Raw genomic sequence first — 17,885 nt, 5'->3', positions numbered from 1 at the left:
ACTGGGCTGAGGTGCCTTCAGGGACAGCGTGAGCCCTTGGTGCAAGGTGTCCCTCAGCGCTGACTGGGCTGGGGCACCATGAGGTACAGTGTGACCCCCCCGGTGCATGGCGTCCCTCATTGAGTACTGAGTCACTGTGTACCGAGTGCTCAGGGAAGTCCGGCTGCCTTGGGAGAGGTCCAGGTGAGATGTCCTCCAGGTCTAGCAGAACTTTCTGCAGAACCTTCCATAGCTGCTACTGCTTTAGGAGGAGCTTCTATCTGTGGCATATAATAATCTGATTGTGATCCCCATCCTTTTCTGGTCTCCAGCTGTCTGGAAAGCCTGCGAGATAGTGAGGGAGCCTCTGCCATGGCCGCAAAGCAGCACAAAATCCTAACGGAGCTGAAACAGGAGCAGGTAATTCTGCAGCAAGAGGAGCTGGAGTTCATCTTATAAACAGTGGGAGGATGCAATGCCGGGAGGTGGCTGGAGCTGCTGGAGCAAGTGGGGTTTGTTTTTTAAAAAAGTCACTGATGTCATTTTGCATGCATTATTCTGTTTTGCTTCTTTGCTTCCTACATTCAGTGAGGTGGTTTTTGTGCCAAAGCCTGTAAATCTAAGAGAAAAGAAAACACCTTTTTTTTTTAATTCCTGCTGCTCCACTGTTACTGTGGATTTTTCTCTTTGTGCCATAACAAGCAGGTCATATAATGTAGGTTTCCACTGATTTATGCAGATTTATCCTTCTGATGTTCAAATACATTAAATTAATCTGACAGCTAATTTTATAGTCTCAGTTCCCTCACTACTGAGAGGAATGCTGGGCTCATAATTAGACTTGGTAATCAGAAATTTTCTGTCCTACTCCTTATGTAGTACAAAGCCTCTCCTCTACTTCAAGGAATTCTTGTGCAAACCACAAGTGTCTTGTAGTTTTAAATGACCTGAAGATAATTAATTTGCAAAGGTCTCACCTCTGGGAGACACCCCATCTCCCAAGCAGTGAAATATGCACTAACCTGCCACTAGTTTTCACAGGTAACCCCCAGCCAGCGTTAGTGAAAAATAAAATTGCAAAAATTTAAAAAAAAAAAAAAGAGCAACAGAACCCGCACATTGAATTTTCAGCATGTTTTATGAGTAGTATTGCTGTATGTTAAAAAAGACTATACACAATTTTAAGTAGGTCTCTTTTCTGTTATCTTAACACTTCTAGGCTCCTTTCTTTTTCTGCTTTGTGTAGGCAGAAATCCAGCACTTGCAAAACATCTACAGGGCAGCCCATCAAGAAAGAAAGCTTTTATTAAAGCAGCAAAGAGAAATCTTAATGATGCGTCGTTCAACAGCACAACTTCAGGAAAAGGTGCATAACTTGGCTGGGAAGCCAGAGGTTATTAAGTCACAGTCACTAGATGTCTCAGTGGGGTTTTTTGAGTGGATAATAACTGAAGTCATAACTGGCACTACAGCTAAGGAACACAGGTGAAACCTTATGTATTACCATTTCATTTCAGCTTACAAGGAGCCCAGCAACTGATGAAGGAATAAGGCTGAAGACAGTGAGACTTATTTCTAGCCCGAAGCTATCCTCCTCCTCAGCAGAGCCTACAGCCCACCCAGAAAGGCCTGATCTGTCGGGAAATAGAGAGAGTTGTGTCCGGCTAAAGAATAAAAAAAGCAAGAAATATGAGGAGTAAGTAAAGCTCTTTTCACAATAATAGCTGAAGATAAGAACCAATCCAGTGGAGAAGATAGAAGCAGTTATGTCCTAGATAATTGTGTGAGTTTTAAATACTCCCAAGAGGGAGTTTTATAACAACAAGTTTCGAAAACATCTGTGTTCAAGCATTTGATGCATCAAGACCGCTGCTTATCATTCTGACCAATATTGCCTCACTGTTTATTCATGTGTCCTCCATGTGTCCAACCTACCATCTCATGTCCCAAATGGTAAGTTCCTCAGGGCAGGGACCAGCTTATTGTGAGGTATGTGAACAGCATCAAGTAAATCAAGGTGTCTGGATCCGTAGCTGGAGATCCTTTCCATACCACTTACTAAATTATTCAGGTAGAATACATTCATGACTTCAATATAACAATAAGAAACGGTGTATTTCTTTCAGATTTTTCCATTGTTTAAACAGGACCCTTATCTGCAGTCACAAATATTAACTTCTTGAATAGAACAAGCTAAATCTGAGCCTTAATCCTGAAATTTAGGGAGTCTGTGTATATGTATATATCTGTCTGTGTCTATATACATACATATAATCATGTAGTACTGTGATTTGGATTTATCATTAGAAGTTGGACAAGTCCGTTTCATGCTGAAAAAAGCCATGTTGATCTGCCGTCATAAGCTTATTGCACATGGAAGGGGCTGCACTGTGTAATAAACTATTTAATCCTGCACGCAAAACGCGGGGTAATACTTGTTCCTGAGGCAGTTGTGCTTTCTGTAGAATGGCTCCAAGCTCTTGTATTCAGTGTCACAATCCTCTGTGCTTTAAGAAAGCCAATGCTCGCAGGTTTTATATATTAATTTTAAACTCCACGTTTTCCTGCAAGCAGGTAAACATATTTCACCATGATTATCTGCACTATGAAATGTTAAGCAGTATTATCTAAGTCTGCGGGACTGGGGCCTGTCATTGCAATGTTAGGAACGAATGTGGCTTTAATATCAGGCCTAGGCGAGTGAATTTACACAGCATTAATAACCAGGATATTTTTAAATTATGCCACACAGCTACTAACGATAATTCACATTTTCATGATGGCTTTTAACTACAAACTCAAAACACTCTGGAACTATCTATTAATTAAACTTCAAAATACCCATACCGAATGAGTAGAAATGTATTGATTTAATTGGTGAAATTCCCTCCTTTGTCATCCTCTGGCTCTAATCCTATGCATCACTTAACCCCTCAGAGCAGGTTTGTGTTTCACTTAGCATTTAACCACAGCCGGCTTTTGTACGACACGGGGCTTAATTTTATGCTTAAACTGAAGCACAGAGGTGTAATGTAAAATGCCCACAGCCAGAGGTAATTCAGGAGCTCAGTCAAACTGTTCTGAGAGAGCGCTGGCCTCCTGTTCCCCGAGCGCTGTATCCCCAGCATTCCTGTCTGATTCCAGCTGAGCAGTGCAGATGAGGACACAGCAGTATCCACACTACTCAGAACAGCAGTCTTCCAAAGCAAGCTCAGATGAACAAATATCTAGTTTGCTTCAGAAAAAAACCCCAAATGCAGTTAAAGACAAATATGTATCTATATGAATTAAAAAAACCCCTTCTCATTCAGTGTTACCCAGATCTTCAGCAGCCTGGTGAGTCAGGTTTGTGCATTTACTTAAGTTCCCATAGGGAAAAGCTTTCAAATAAATCCCTGCATGGAACTGATCTATAATTCATGGTGTTATTGATTACAAGTCACAGAAATCTTTAAAAGGTTTCTTGGCTGTGCTTTCACTTCTTATTACTGACAAGCCTGCTCATAGGAGAACTGTGAATATTAACGTCAGTCTAGAGCAGACAGGGCCTGGTGGAACTCGCAATGCACCCCATCTCTGGCTGCTGCTTGATGGTGTATAATCTCTTTGCTCTGTAAGAGTGCAGGGTGGTAACTATGCTATCTATCTACCAATGCGGGTATGTTCATATTTTATAATGATCTGCAAGATAGTTAGTAAGCAAGGCTGTAAGGGGATGGAGAGGGTTGGGAAATACTTCTAAACGTGAAAGCAAACTGAAATAATAAATAAATTTAACAATATGTAGAAAAAGCTGCTGGTTTGCAGTTTTGTTAATGGTTATTAAATAATAGAAACAAGGAATACGAAACATAATTATTACAAATGGACAAGCTTTTAGCTAAGAATTGGGACTATATCTTCTGAATTGGGACACTTTGAAATCTGTAACATTAATGGTGTTGAATACTCTATAGGCCATCTTTTTTTCACATTAAAAAAATTAATATGGATTTAGCTTCTAGACACTGTCATATTGTTAGTTTTAATCTATTCAAGAATATGTTTAACTTTTTACATTGTTATTGGAGTAAAAAAACCTGCCCACAGACCCAATAAAACCAAATCAAAAAACTTACATGTAGATTACTGGGTTTTTTTCTGGTCAGAATAACTTAGGCAACTGTGTATTCTAGATCTTGTACCACTAATGGAAAAGTCTGTGAGTATGAATTGTGTTGCCTTGTGCTTTTGCAGTAAGGAGACTGTTTAGAAAGTTCAAAGTCATCATCGCAATCAGTATTTGATGTCCCAAATGTCCATGAAGTTGTGATGCTATATTTAAAGTAGAAAAATTAAAGAAATCTGTTGGAATCTGATAAAGTATCACTGATTGGAAATGGAAGAGGCATACAGGTTCAGATTTTGACCTTAGTTTTGCCTTTTCAGTGCTGATGATTTCTTCAGTCTGCTCTTGTCTATGAAGATTAGAAACCTGATTTACAAAATACAGTATCAAGTGAGAGGGAGGGGAATGGGGAAATAAATACACCATTCAGAGTACTTCTGGCTTTACTAATTTGCTGGTTTATAAACATATGTGCATGGGAGCACTCTGCAGGTACTATCATGCACTACCAGAAGCATTTAATTCATACCTTTATTGACTTCATGTAGATTTGTCATGATTAGCTTGAGAACACAAAAACAACTCCCAGTCATTAATTCCTTGTCTAACTGTTTACAGCCTTTCTACTGAGAACAAGAAAACACTGGTACAATACCAGAAACAGGTAGAGGATTCCACAGGTTTGGAGCAGACCCTGGATGCGCAAGGTCCTGATGCGTCTGAAACTGTGACCAATAACATCTGTGGTGCCACCAGCCAAACCACAGGCTCGGTCTTTATGATTAAAGATTGCATAAACACAGGTACCCAATAAAGAAGACTTCTGCAGCAAACCGTGTTTGTGACCACTTTGACAAACTGAATGATTTAGGGCAAAAATTGAACTCTCTGCTGTTCTTTGCAGCAGTTCAAATGATCTTTTGGAAGAGCACTGTCAAGCTAATTGGCCCGTGAGGGAGAACTTGTGACATTGATCTGTTCCTTGGTTACCTCCAGCATGAGTATTTTGTACCAGGATCTGTTCAAGATTAGCAAGAAGAAGGTGTAACAAGGGTGTAAGATGTTTTGTTGAGGTAGTAGCTATGCATAGATGAAGAAAGAGGAAAAGCGTAGAAATTTCTGGAAGTGGGTTTTACAATTGCTACCATGAACTGGATATGTAAGGTGATGATTGAATAAATAAGGTCTTGGTTCTTTTGGCTTCTTTTGATGTGACAAGGAATGTGTAGGGCGAAACTAAGTTACTTAAGCTATAAATATCTTTAAGCCTTTTTGACTGAGCTAAATAAAAAGCTATAGTCAAGTTATTCATGGAAAAAAATGCAGCATCGTAAACGTTGTAACTTAATGTTGTACCTTTCAGAGCTTAATGCTCAGGATCATGTTTTATTACCTCTGGAACATGCAAATTCATCTAGAATGGATGAGCCTATATCCACACCCATTACAAGAGAAGGCAGAAAGTATGCATTTCTGGTAAGGATCACCTCTGGAATTCCATTTCTGCCTACAAGAAATGGTGTCCCAGGTTATATTTGCCTTAAGATAGGGCCAGCATAAGACTCATTTGGTAGTTATGAATATCAAGTAAATATCAGTCTTGTGTGTTGATTATGTGCACTTCAGCTAAAGACTAAATTTAAACATGGGCTGGTTTACCACTGTGTTCCTGCCCCTTCCATTTTTTCTATGCTGTTAACTAATGACAATGTGTTTAAGCCATCTCCCATGGGTAAGTTTTGTGCTGCTCCAGGAGAAACTAAACCTGTCCCTGGAGCAGTAAATTTTTATCTGCCCATAGCAGCTGCAGAGACTAGTCTCTTTCCTATTTCCTAAATCAGTGACACGGCCCCAGTGCGGGTATATATATGCACAGGAGTCCATATGCACTTACACATCTTAGCGTGAACAGGTAGATTTAATCTCTGATCTCTTAACTATTTTTTGTGCCAGTCCTTTTCTCTGAAGATATTAACTCTTTCTCTTAAATGTTTACATTCTAGGAATCTGTGCTGAACGAAAAGGCATTCATTTCAAACTCAAAGACAGATCCTAAAGACAATGAAGATATTAATCCATGCGACAGCAAGTTCACAGCGAAAGGCTTAGGGATGCTTTCTACTTTGTGTAACTTATGCCTGGTTCAGGCAGAAAATACTCTTCAAGGAACTGGTAAATCATATTTAATGCTATTATGTCCAATCTGTTTCAACCACTTCAATCAAACTTTAATCCAGACAGAAAGAGAGACAATATTCTCATTTATTACCTAAGTGTCTTGCTCACTATACCCAATATATAAATCACTGCTAGGCAAGATGGGGGAGATCTCTCAAAGGTTTATTATGAGATATGATTATACTGCTTCCTCAGAACAAAATCATAACTTATTCTGCTTGTGTCATTAACAATTTACTCTCTTTTGAGGCATTTTTTAAATAATTTAAGGGTGTTCTTTTTAAAAGGACATAGATCAGTTGAAGATAGACTTCAACAGGACATGCTGGAGTTATTTTTGTTTCCAGGTTTTATCCTCAATTCATATTTCTTGCTTTCAGTAGGATGTATGAAAAATAAAACTGGCTGTTTATATGTGAGCCTGTTATATCATTTATATAGTTCTGGGTATGCATAATCTCTGTATTATAAATATTTACGTATTGTGGCAATATTTCATATTTGTGTTATTTTTCTAATGAACTAGCTTTCTGCATTTACTCCTAGATACCATATTGAGGGAGACTATAGATTTGTGTAATTAAGACGGCATAACGGTGGTCTTAATGACAAAAGTTTGGCATAAACTGCATCTTAACTAGATTCTCAAGCATAGCTTTCAGCATGTGGACATCAAATTGTCTGAAGTAAATCCTGTCCCTCAGGCAAAGAGAAGTTTTTCCATGGACTTCAGTGGACCGCAATTTCACCATTACTCTTTTGACTTGATTTTTTATATTTGGCAAGGAGTTTTGTGCTGTCTCATGACCTAGAGCATCAGTTCATAGGCACTGCCATAAACTCCAGTAGCAAGCCTTAGATTCTTGTAGTCATGGCTACTTTGTGTGACTGAGATAAAGAACGCTGTATTTCCCTTCTGTGCTGAATAATCTGTGTATTTCAGGTGATGCTACATTATCCTTAGAAGACCTAGAGAAAGAGTCCCTGATAGTGGAGAAAGTATACAAAGAGCAGAGAAGTCATAAAACTCTGAGAGAAGAGCAGGAGGTCTGCAGTCCGTTTCAGGCACGTGGCAAGCTTATAATTTGTCATAACTGTGTTTTTCTCACGTTAAATTTCAAGAGAAGAAATCTGCGCTATTTGCTGTCATGGAGATACTGTGCTTGGAACTCAGCTTGCAGGCAGAGAAGCTGAAGTTGTGTTGAGGTTTTCTTACACAGTTAAAATATTTCCCTTAAGTCTGGGTAAGTCCAGTAGCAATTCACTGGTATTCTTTAGGTTTCATGTATATTTAGTGATTCTTGATCACAATCTCTGCAGGCTGGAAAAAGGAAGAAAGATCTTTCTTCTGATGATGAAGATGAGGAAAGATCAGCACTGATTTCAGATGAAGCTACATCAGTGACAACCCAGTTAAGAAAAGAACGGTCATCACAAGAACAGAGGTACTGTGTCTGTCAAGGCCAAGACCTTCTGTCCTACTTTCCAATTCTTACTGATGTGTCAAACCTTGTCTAGTTTGTTTGATCCACGTGGTTGTAGAAAGAGCATGCAGACCTGAATGGCCTTACCCTGGTACATGTTGTCTTGTAGAACTTTAAAAAACAAAACAAAACAACCACAAACAAACCCAACAAACCAAACAAAAAAGACCAATCCCCCCCCCAACAATGCAAATCCCAACAAAACACAAAAAACCCCTTCTTTTTTATAAAAGGGTTTGACATAATACTAGTCATGTTCATCAAACGTTGTCTGCCAAGTTTTCTTAGGCAATGTAATTCTTTGGAGTCAGTTGAAGGGGTGTTGAAATCGGTTTTGGGGGAAAAGCTTGTCTTCAGAAGGTTTTGGGCTAGACAGACACCATCTGAAGTAAGAGTTAAAACAAGGCATATAATTCTGCATTACACTGCCTGTAGGTAGCAAATAGACCCAATGAAATTCAATGGTCTAGTCAACATTCTTGAATGACAGTGTGTACTATACACTTCATAATTCCAGTTTAATCCAATTATGTTGTATTTTCAGGGTTAGCACAGACTCTGAGAAAAAATCAGAAATCACACATATAGATGAAAAAGCATCTTCTGAAATCTCTTTGCCAGAAGGTAAGAAATACCTTTTTCCAGTAGGGTTTCTATGGTTATTTAACATACATCTCGAGTATTAGCTCTTCCTGGAGTTAGTCCATAGAGGATAATAGCCTACCTCTTCTACCGTGTAGTGAAGCTACTTATTGGGCTAAAATAATAGACACCTTAATGAAAATCCTGTATTCAAACTCTTCTGATCAACTACAATGGACACGATTGTATTTGTTTATTTGCTACGTTACTGAGTTCCTCATCTTTATTTGATAAGTTTATTTATTTTTTAGTAATGATATTTCAGATAGTCCTAATCTTGACTGTGTATTTAATGCTATTGTCTTTTGAATGCAATTTACAGCTGAGGATTACTGCATTTGAATCCTAAGTTACCTGTCAGCAACCTCTTTTATAAAATAAAAAGATTTTTCTGAAATGCTGATTTTTAAAATTTTTTTTTTAATGTTCCAGTTAAAGAAGTAAAAGTACCTGTCCCTTATGAGATCCATCAGGTGGATGGTAATCAGTGTTTGAAGCATTTGGACCATATTTGTCATGAGGCTTCTGATGAAGAACTAAATTTAACAGCATTTTCCGAAGGATTAGCTTCCACTGAGTCATCGTCCAAGTCAAACAACTTCTCTCTGAGATGTGAAAGTGCCAAATCAGACTCTTCACTCCCAGAATTTCAGAAAGTGTCTGCAGTTTGGGTTGACATCTCAGGAAGCCTGATGTCAGACTCTGAATTAGAGCTGAAAAATGGAGAGGATACAGATGTCAGTATCTCAGAGGAGTTTGTCTATGACAATGGTGGTGTGTTTCCTGATGTTTCAAAAGAGAGGCTAATAGCAATAAGTAATGGAAAGGAAACATTGCCTAGTTACAAACATGATGAACACGAAGCGCCCACAGGTGATAGCACTGAGACTTCATCACACTTCCAGAAATACCCTGGAGATGTTTCAGGTCGTGGCTGCAGTGATAATTTATTTTCTTTTGTTCCATCAGACAAAGCAAATGCCTCCAAAACTAAGTCAGCACATTGTTCCCAGTCTGATAACCCTGCCAAGGGAATGGATGTGCCACATCTGGATGACTCAGAAAACTACAGTAGAAGTAAAACCCCTTCTCGGGAGATCACAAAACAGGGTAAAGATGCAGTTGCCAGCTTTTCGTGCAGTGATGGTATTTATTCACCTAAGATCCATGAACAGCAGAAACCTAGTTCTCCAACTAGCAGCGTGACAAAGGATGGTGGAATTAACACTTTATTTGTGGATCAAAATAGCAACCTAATGGGGTTTCCGCTGACAGGTTCTTTGAAATGTCTAGATTTGGTTACTGACCAGTTTAGTAGCAGTCATCCACCTGACAAAGCTATTACAAATGATAAATTATTAGCATGTCTATCTTCAAGAAACTTGTCAGTTTCAGGAGCTGAAAATAATCATGTACAGCTTTTGAATGAGAGACTCACATCCACCAAACTTGGTAAGATTGTATCTCTGTCTACGTCCAGGCCAGAAATTTTGAAGGAAGTCCATACAGAAACCAATTCATCAGAGTCTTCACAAAGGATTGCCATGGGAAATCAAAATAACTCCACAACTGAAAGGCAAGCCATAAAGGAAGCGAGGAGGGAACTGTTCTCTTCTGTCTCCTCAAAAATCCAATTGTTTCAAGTAAAGAACTGCTCTTCCAAAGGTGAAGATGATACAATTTTTATCAGTGACGAGGATCTCCCTCCGACTCATGAGGATACCTTGTCAGAAATACTGTCTCCTGTTGACGACGTATTGTCCTATGGAAGTGCTGACTTGCCGTCCTCTAACAAAAAGGATTTGTCATTTCCAAGTGAAGATCTTCCTCCTCCCCCTTTAAGTGCAGATGCAATGAAAAATGATGATCCTAGCTTCAGTATGGATGATTTCCCATCTCCACCAGAACAAATGACAGTCTCAGAGACTAGACAGTGTACGGATGGAGATATATCACTGAAAATGGATGCATTACCCCCATTACCTGATAACACTGTGCCTGAAGAATTTCCCTTGCTCAATCAAGAGATAACTAATGCTTTTTCAACTCAGGATGGTAGTCTCTCAGAACAATCTTTAGTTAAAGATATTTCCAGTGCAAAGGAGGGCTTATTAGAATACCAACAAGGAGAACATGAGACACCTTTGCAGCATTTGGAGTTTCTGCCAGTATCAAATCCTATTTCTTCTGGTCAGACCAGTAAAAGTCCTGACTCCATGATGAAACAATGCAAAACAAACTTAACACTGCCCAAAGCTGAGGAGGACAGTGATGACCCATTAATATCATTTGAAATTGGGGACAGAGTGTTAGTAAAGCAGACCCAACCTGGAACCCTAATGTTCAAAGGACGGACTTGTTTTGATAGTGGCCATTGGGCTGGTGTTGCACTTGACAAAGCTGAAGGTGATCATGCTGGAACTTACAAAGGGGTGAAGTATTTTGAGTGTGCTCAGCACTGTGGTGTCTTTGTCAGGCCTGAGGAGATTTCACACCTGTTGGGGGCTAACGAAAATGCATCCAATTACACTAGGGATGAAGACTCTGACTCCTTCTATGATGATGAATCTTTCAAAGGAGACTGCAAATCCTCTGAAGATGATGAGCAAGGAGGAGGGCTTACAGAGCGGAAAGCAGAAGACAGAAACACTGTGGGAGGATCAGAAGTGAAAGAAAACCAGTCTAGGTTACGTATTGCCTTGCTGTCTGGAAAAGGGCAAAAGCTTCCACGTTCTGACCAGTGTAAGTGTAATGAATTCCTCCATCAAAATAACTTAATGTGCTTGGGATTGGATAAAGATAAAACAGAACTGACACAAATAAAACAAAGGATACTTGCAGGTGTGCTTCCAATAAGAAGTAAGACCAGTAACACAGATGAGGTAAAACCAAGCAAAAATATTTGTTGCTTGGTAGAGGATCAAAAAATAAATAAACTTGCTGATGATATTGCAAGTGAACTTGCTAAGAAACTTCTGTTTGACACTTTAATTGCATTTTCTGAAACAGCTCAACACAAATATAAAAGTGCCTTTGAAAAAGACATGATGAATTATGGCAAAAGCCTAAGACAAGAAGACAATCAGAAACTGTTTCTCCTCAAAGAAAATTCAGTTTCTCTCTTATCTGAACAACCAGCAAAGGTTTCTGATGTTTTACTGCGTGATTTAGGTATGCTTAGCATTCATGGTTGTCACACAGTAGCAGAAAGAATTGTAACTAAATTTGTAGATGATGCGGTTAAAGAATATAAGAAGATTAAAAGAAAACACGGATCAAAAGCAGACAAGATATTTCACTCGTCTTCAGAGACTTCTCCAACCACATTGCCAGTAAGTAAAGTCAAAAAGTTTTTGTCTACTTAAGTGTTGGACCTGAAATTGAGTCTACACAGGCAAGCATTTGTGTTGCCCAGAAGCTCTTTATCGTCCATAAAATTTACATCACGTCAACATTTGGAATCAGATTGCTCACTTAATCTGATCCATTCCTCATTTAAGGAATTATCCTGCAGGCAGTGGATAGCATGGGTATGGGGGGGGCAAAGATGATCCAGGCACAGGGATAAGGACTACAGTTACTCCAAATAAAATAAATGGAACCTTTTTTTCTTGGAACTTGTCAGTTAGTCAAACTGATAAATCTGCACAAACTTCAATTTTTATTAATGTCAGAGCAAACCTGGACAACTGTCAGCTCATCTGCCTAACTCCTTTGCAGCTCCTGGCTGTGGGACCTTCAGCTTTCTTATCCTGTATTAGCTCTGCAGGCAGCTTCTACCAAAGTCAAGACTCAGAGCCGCCAGACTCCCACTTTTCCGTCAGCCCCCTGGGAGACTGGCACCCCAAATGAAATGGAAACTTTTGATGCCTGCTACTTCCAATCCCACGGTGTTTAATTTGTATTTCCCAATGGACTATTTAAGATGTAATATCACAGAAAGTTAAAAAAAAAATTTTTTTGCTTTGGGGGGATGGGGAGAGTAGTCACAATTCAGAACAAAAATATTTCACAATGTTAGAAATTCTCATAGATCTCCAAATTTGGCATTCTTTCTAATTCTGAATTCTGCCAAATACAGTTAAAATAGGTATTTTTTATGACACATAAGTAAGCCTTTCTTTGAGCCCGTGCGTAAGAAGATGGCTTTAAGTATAACCTTAATCAGTTGATAACAATCACAATACCTCTAAAAATTGTGTAAAAATATGGAGTATATCACCTGGCTTTTTTTTTTCTCTCTACTAAAGTTCCTTGTAAAAATCCTTGATGCTGGTGTTTTTGGAAGCTCTGAAGACTTTGATCAGCCTAATTCTGACCAACATATGCTGGTGAGACAAAGACAAAAGCAATACTTGTACAAATTAGATCAGTGGCGCTCGGCTCCTTGGAAGAAAACTGCGGAAGTTCCTCTTGTGATACCTCATTACAGTTCATATGTTAAGAAATTGTCTGCATATGCTGTAGAAGAATTATGGACCCCAGAAAACATATATTCAAATTTCAGGAGAATCAGTGTGCCAAAGCACTTTGAATGTAATGATCTCCCAGGCAACGATTTGGAAACAGAAAGCAAGAGGATGTATAATCAGGTATTTTTAACACACTAACTGTTATTAAACTTTTCTGGTGTTCTGTAGGCTGACTCATATTAGCTAGTACTCAATATTATTCTAGCTGCTAAGACTAAATATTGCTAAAGGAACACCAAAAGAGGTATTGCAAAATACTGCTTCTGATAATTTACTGCAAAATAATTCTACTAGAATAGATGTCTTTGCTGTGATAGAAGCCTTTTGCTAGAGCTCTTTAATCATAAGACCCTGGACACCTAGCCCAGTGTCTGGTTTGGGTCTGTTCAGAAAAAGCCAAGCTTCTTGGAAAGCTGCAGTCTAAAGAGTCCAACTCTTCTGCCTTGGATGTCCTGCTCAGTTTGGACAGATCTTCTTGTTCCTCAGCATCCTGAAACTATTGAGTTTCATGAACCTCTGTCTACACAAGGAGATTAAAGGGTCCCATCAGGGCCTCTTGTATAAGCCATCTGTACTTAGTGAGTGTTCACACATTACTAGGAGTCCAATATCTTCTGCTGTACAGGTTTACATGCTCTTTGGGTCATGGTCATCATGACATCAGCTATAGGAACATCAGTGATGCAGGTGGTGTTAGAAAATTTTGCACTGAGATGCAAACTTCTGCTGTCACCAGTTTAACATCCTTCAGAAGCACTAAGAAAACTCTGGAAAGGGCATCAGCGAGAGATTCACATTATGTTGGTACTGTGGTTTTGTTACAGGTTATATTTGATTTGACCCATGAGTTGCTATGTGCAGAATACCAAGTGGCTACAAATCCAAATACATTTCCATGGATGAAAGAAAATTTGGGATCTTACTGTTCCAGGCATCTTTGCAGAAGAACAGATGTCAATGAGGTCAAGGTACATTCTGGAAATGTAAAGTGTACGATAACAAGAGTCAGTGAAGAGCGCAGATATTGCAATGGCAAAATGAGAAAAATGTGAAATTTGGAAGGATTATGGCAGTGTAACTGAGGTGATTAGAGAAGGAAACAGCATTTTTCTGAAATACTTGCATAAATACAGACTGAGCTAATTAGTCTAAATATTCCAAGTGTGTGGAGCTCTGTAGAGGAATGGGAATTAGGCTTCTGAATTCTGCTGGTTATGACTATCTTGGATGTAACGTGTAAAGTAATCTTACGTTTAAAATGTGTCCATTGGCCAGTATTGATCAGCTACTTCTAGATCAATTCCCTAAACTTTGGGATGCTTCTAGATTTAAAGCTGGATCTTCGCGCTGGCACCTGTCACGTGCAACATTAGCAGTGACAGAATTTCTATGAGAACAATTCTTTTCAGCCTTTTTTATTTTGTAGATGTTTGTTCAAGGTGAAATTATTAAAATAATGAACCTGGAAAAGAATGACTTAGAAATGAAAAGAAAATTCCTTAATATGACCAAGTATGGAAACTGTAAAAGAGACAGAGTGGACCTTATCCTGGTAAGCAGACTTCCAAATGTTAATTTGTTTACTTTCTCTAGGTTTAAACTAGAAATTTTCATGCTTTTGTGAGAATCATGTTTACTTAAAAAAACTTCAGAACTTTAAATTACTGCCTTCCTTTTCAGTACACTTGCAATGATATTCCAGTATTTCCAGTTATTTTGAGTGGTTTAAATTAAATAAATTAAATTTACAATGCATATATAAAGTTGTTGCATTAGGAACAGTGTCCTAGTACCTTACAGAACAGACCCCGCTCTTATTCTTGAAGTAAATGTTCATATCCATGTTATATTTTAGATTCAGGAGCTCCGCAAAGAAGAATCTCAGTGGACTTGCTATGATGATGATGAATTAACTGTGAAGATGAGAATGACTGAAGACATATTTGATAGCTTGATCCTCGATACAATCAGAGTTCTTAATAAGATTTATCTGAGAAAAGCCTGTGATTAAAAGTTTTCCCTAAAAGGCCCTAACAGAGCAATTTTAATCTCTGATTTTCTTAAGCAAGAGATGCACCATTTAAGAATTTTAACTCTGAACTTGTAACCAATACCTTGGCCTAATTTATATGTTCATGTTTACAATGAATGAATGGATGCAAGCAGAGACTTAAGTAGATAGAAAAATATTATTAAAAATATTTGCCTTGTGTTTTGTACTTTGGGAATGCTCATTAAGATCAATACTCTTAGACTGATGTTACCCAGAATCCAGAGGGTGGAATTTTATTCTTGTCTCTTGTTTTTTTGGTCAAGATAGCATTTTATTCGATTATGCCTTTTAAGAGCACAATGTGTTTTAAAATTATATACAAGTCTATACAAACAGAGTTCAAAACAATTTATGTGTAAATTATCTTATTCTTTATTACCATGTTCAGGTTGTGAATCATATTTTGAAAATAATGTTCAGAAAATCGTAGGTGACTGTCTTAAGAACGTAAATGTGCAGACGGAATTAAATCTCATGGAAACTGAGTTGCTGTGGACCTCTGTTGTTTGGAATAAACTCCTCTGACTGGAACAAGTCTAAAACTTTTTCTGATGGATACAGCAGAGTTACAAAGGTGATTGTGCACCATTTCTCATACACTGCGCACCTGGTTAAAAGTAGCCTGGAGATGGCTTCAGAGATGTGGCACAAGGAATGGTCTTGCCCTGGCAGGATCTAAACCCAGACATTCAGTTTTAATGTCTCTAACTTTATGTAAATGAGAAGAATACTGCTGTAATGCACTTTAAATGGGATACTTTGCTATCAGCAACTCCTGTTTCAGAAAATTAAACATGTGCATGTAATTAGGTTATTTATCATGCCATCCACAGGAGCCCTTTGAATTCTTACAACATCTAAACGTAGGGTGCTGAGGGTGTACTTAGCAAAACAGAGGCAATGAATAGTCCTATTGTTTTGTATTGACAAAATTGGAAAAAATCAAGATTTTTAACAAGGAAATAGAAGCATGCCCTGAGCATGCTAATTGTTCTCTATGTATACTGCTGGGGTCTTCCCTATTTTGCATTAAGAGACGAATGATAAATTTTTACTTGTTAGTTTTTTTAAAATTAAATACTACGCAAATATTTCTTACTGTAATTCAGAAACTGTTCATTATTTAATAATTGGATGTAAGTAGATCTGATTTATTCAAATCCCATTCATTCAGGGTGTCTTTCAAATAAAATGAAAAGTAAGACAATTAAGTATAAACTATATATAAACTTATATTTGAAATCACAATATCTACCATCTGGTTTTGGTGGGGAAAATAGAAATACATTTTACCTTTATATTTTTAAATACTTATGGCTTAACTGTTTTCATACTGAATTGTTTTCTGAATAAACAAAATAAACCCTATGTATCTCATTTGTATTTATTTTTACTGCAATTCTCATTGATTTCAGATTATATTGTATACACTGCTATTCTCATTAGCAAATGGGAGTAGTTGTTTTGCAGACAGCTCCTGGGGATGTTATAAAGCCCTGTCCTGCTAGCTGCCATATGAACAGAAATAAAAAGGCAACTTCTGCCCTAAGCGCATTAACTGTTGATCTTATCCTGTAAACTATTTTCATGTCCCTTGTGGTACGTTTTCTTAAGTCTCTGACTTTTATCCTCATTGACTAATTAATCTAGATAAGTCATTTGTTCTAAGATTAATGTTTTCTTGCTGTCAGTTTATAGTAGAACTTAACTCATTTTTTTTTCTCCTGGACTTATAGACAAATAGTTGGATACAATGACGAATCTATATATTGAAGCACTACAGTTTTTCAGTTTATTGTCACTATGGTTTTGCAGAAGCAGCAAGATGCTTGTTGTGCTTGAAATGAAAGCTATTAAAAATATCACTTATATATGTGAATGAATAGAGGAAGGACTCATTTTACGTCATACTGGTGCTGTATGTTGCGCTATATGTTACACTTGAGAAAGATAACGATTATATTTGCAATTAGGTTTGTGAGTGAAGCCTGAACCCTTGCAAGATGCTATATACAGAAGGACACAGCTATAAAGTAAGTACTGCTGATGAGAACAAACTGTGTATACACAGAACATGTCAGACATATTTAATATCCCACACCATTCTGTGTTCAAAACCTTAGATTCTGGCACCCAGATATATTGACCTGTTCAGTCAGTGGCAAGACTTCAATATCGAGATTACTCTCCTTCAAGGTCTAATATTTTGTTTGCCTTGGTTTTGATCAATATTAACCTCCTGGGTCAATAAATCTTGATACTAGCCTCAGGAGGAGTCATTATCTTTCATAGAAAATGATTATTTCTCAGTTAAACCCTACATTTAATTTTCCTGTAATCCATCTCTTTCATCTTCACACATTTAACAACTCTTCTGAATAAAATGCACTCTAAAATATCTTAGGCACTGCAAATTTTAAAATTCTAATTAGCAGCTGCCACAAGATTGTTCAATTCTTTGAAGTGGTTGGACTCTGCTATTGTAACTACCTAATTTTGTTGCTTACAGTACCCAGGAAAAATAGAGACAGAAATCCCCTCAGCTGGGGCGTGATAGAAGCAACCACATAGCTTATAGCTCTGGATATGGCTGCAAAAGATAGGCGACTGAAACCACTTCAGATATTAATAGTCAATAAAAGAAGATCAGGAAAAGGCAAAGGTGGCAGAACCTGTTACACAATTCTCAGAGGAGAGGATTTTTTCTGTATATAAAATTCCCACCTTTATACTGTCTATGCATTACTGGCCAGAAACAATGATAACCTAGATTCTAACCTCTGAATTTACACCAGTGGGCCTGAAGTAAGAATTTGGACCCATTTGTTTCCTAGTTATTCTTGAAGGATTAAAAGAAGTAATTATGAGGAACAGAAGCAAGAATTCTCTTTTTGGGGACCTCAGCCTTTTATTACCTGAGTTTTAAGCTCCTCTGAAGTCATCCTCCGGGGATGTTTTCTCCGTTGGTT

The 17,885-nt window shown here is 38.0% G+C and overlaps 1 protein-coding gene across 1 annotated transcript in view; it reads left to right on the top strand.

The window, feature by feature from the left end:
* CCDC187 (coiled-coil domain containing 187) overlaps positions 1-15,989 on the top strand; it is a 44,511-nt gene extending 28,522 nt beyond the window's left edge. Inside the window, exons 20-33 of the mRNA XM_074608908.1 lie at positions 312-399; positions 1,226-1,345; positions 1,497-1,675; positions 4,706-4,890; positions 5,451-5,563; positions 6,091-6,259; positions 7,209-7,330; positions 7,586-7,710; positions 8,294-8,373; positions 8,824-11,723; positions 12,642-12,983; positions 13,688-13,831; positions 14,290-14,415; positions 14,719-15,989. Coding sequence (XP_074465009.1) covers positions 312-399; positions 1,226-1,345; positions 1,497-1,675; positions 4,706-4,890; positions 5,451-5,563; positions 6,091-6,259; positions 7,209-7,330; positions 7,586-7,710; positions 8,294-8,373; positions 8,824-11,723; positions 12,642-12,983; positions 13,688-13,831; positions 14,290-14,415; positions 14,719-14,874 — 4,849 coding nt within the window. The 3' untranslated portion in view covers positions 14,875-15,989. The remainder of the gene's footprint in view (positions 1-311; positions 400-1,225; positions 1,346-1,496; positions 1,676-4,705; positions 4,891-5,450; positions 5,564-6,090; positions 6,260-7,208; positions 7,331-7,585; positions 7,711-8,293; positions 8,374-8,823; positions 11,724-12,641; positions 12,984-13,687; positions 13,832-14,289; positions 14,416-14,718) is intronic.
* Positions 15,990-17,885: the final 1,896 nt, after the last annotated feature.

This window comes from Larus michahellis, chromosome 15 (genome assembly GCF_964199755.1).
Source record: "Larus michahellis chromosome 15, bLarMic1.1, whole genome shotgun sequence".
NCBI lineage: Eukaryota > Metazoa > Chordata > Aves > Charadriiformes > Laridae > Larus > Larus michahellis.
The sequence above is the reverse complement of the archived record's forward strand: the minus strand, read 5'-3'. Positions and strand labels throughout refer to the sequence as shown.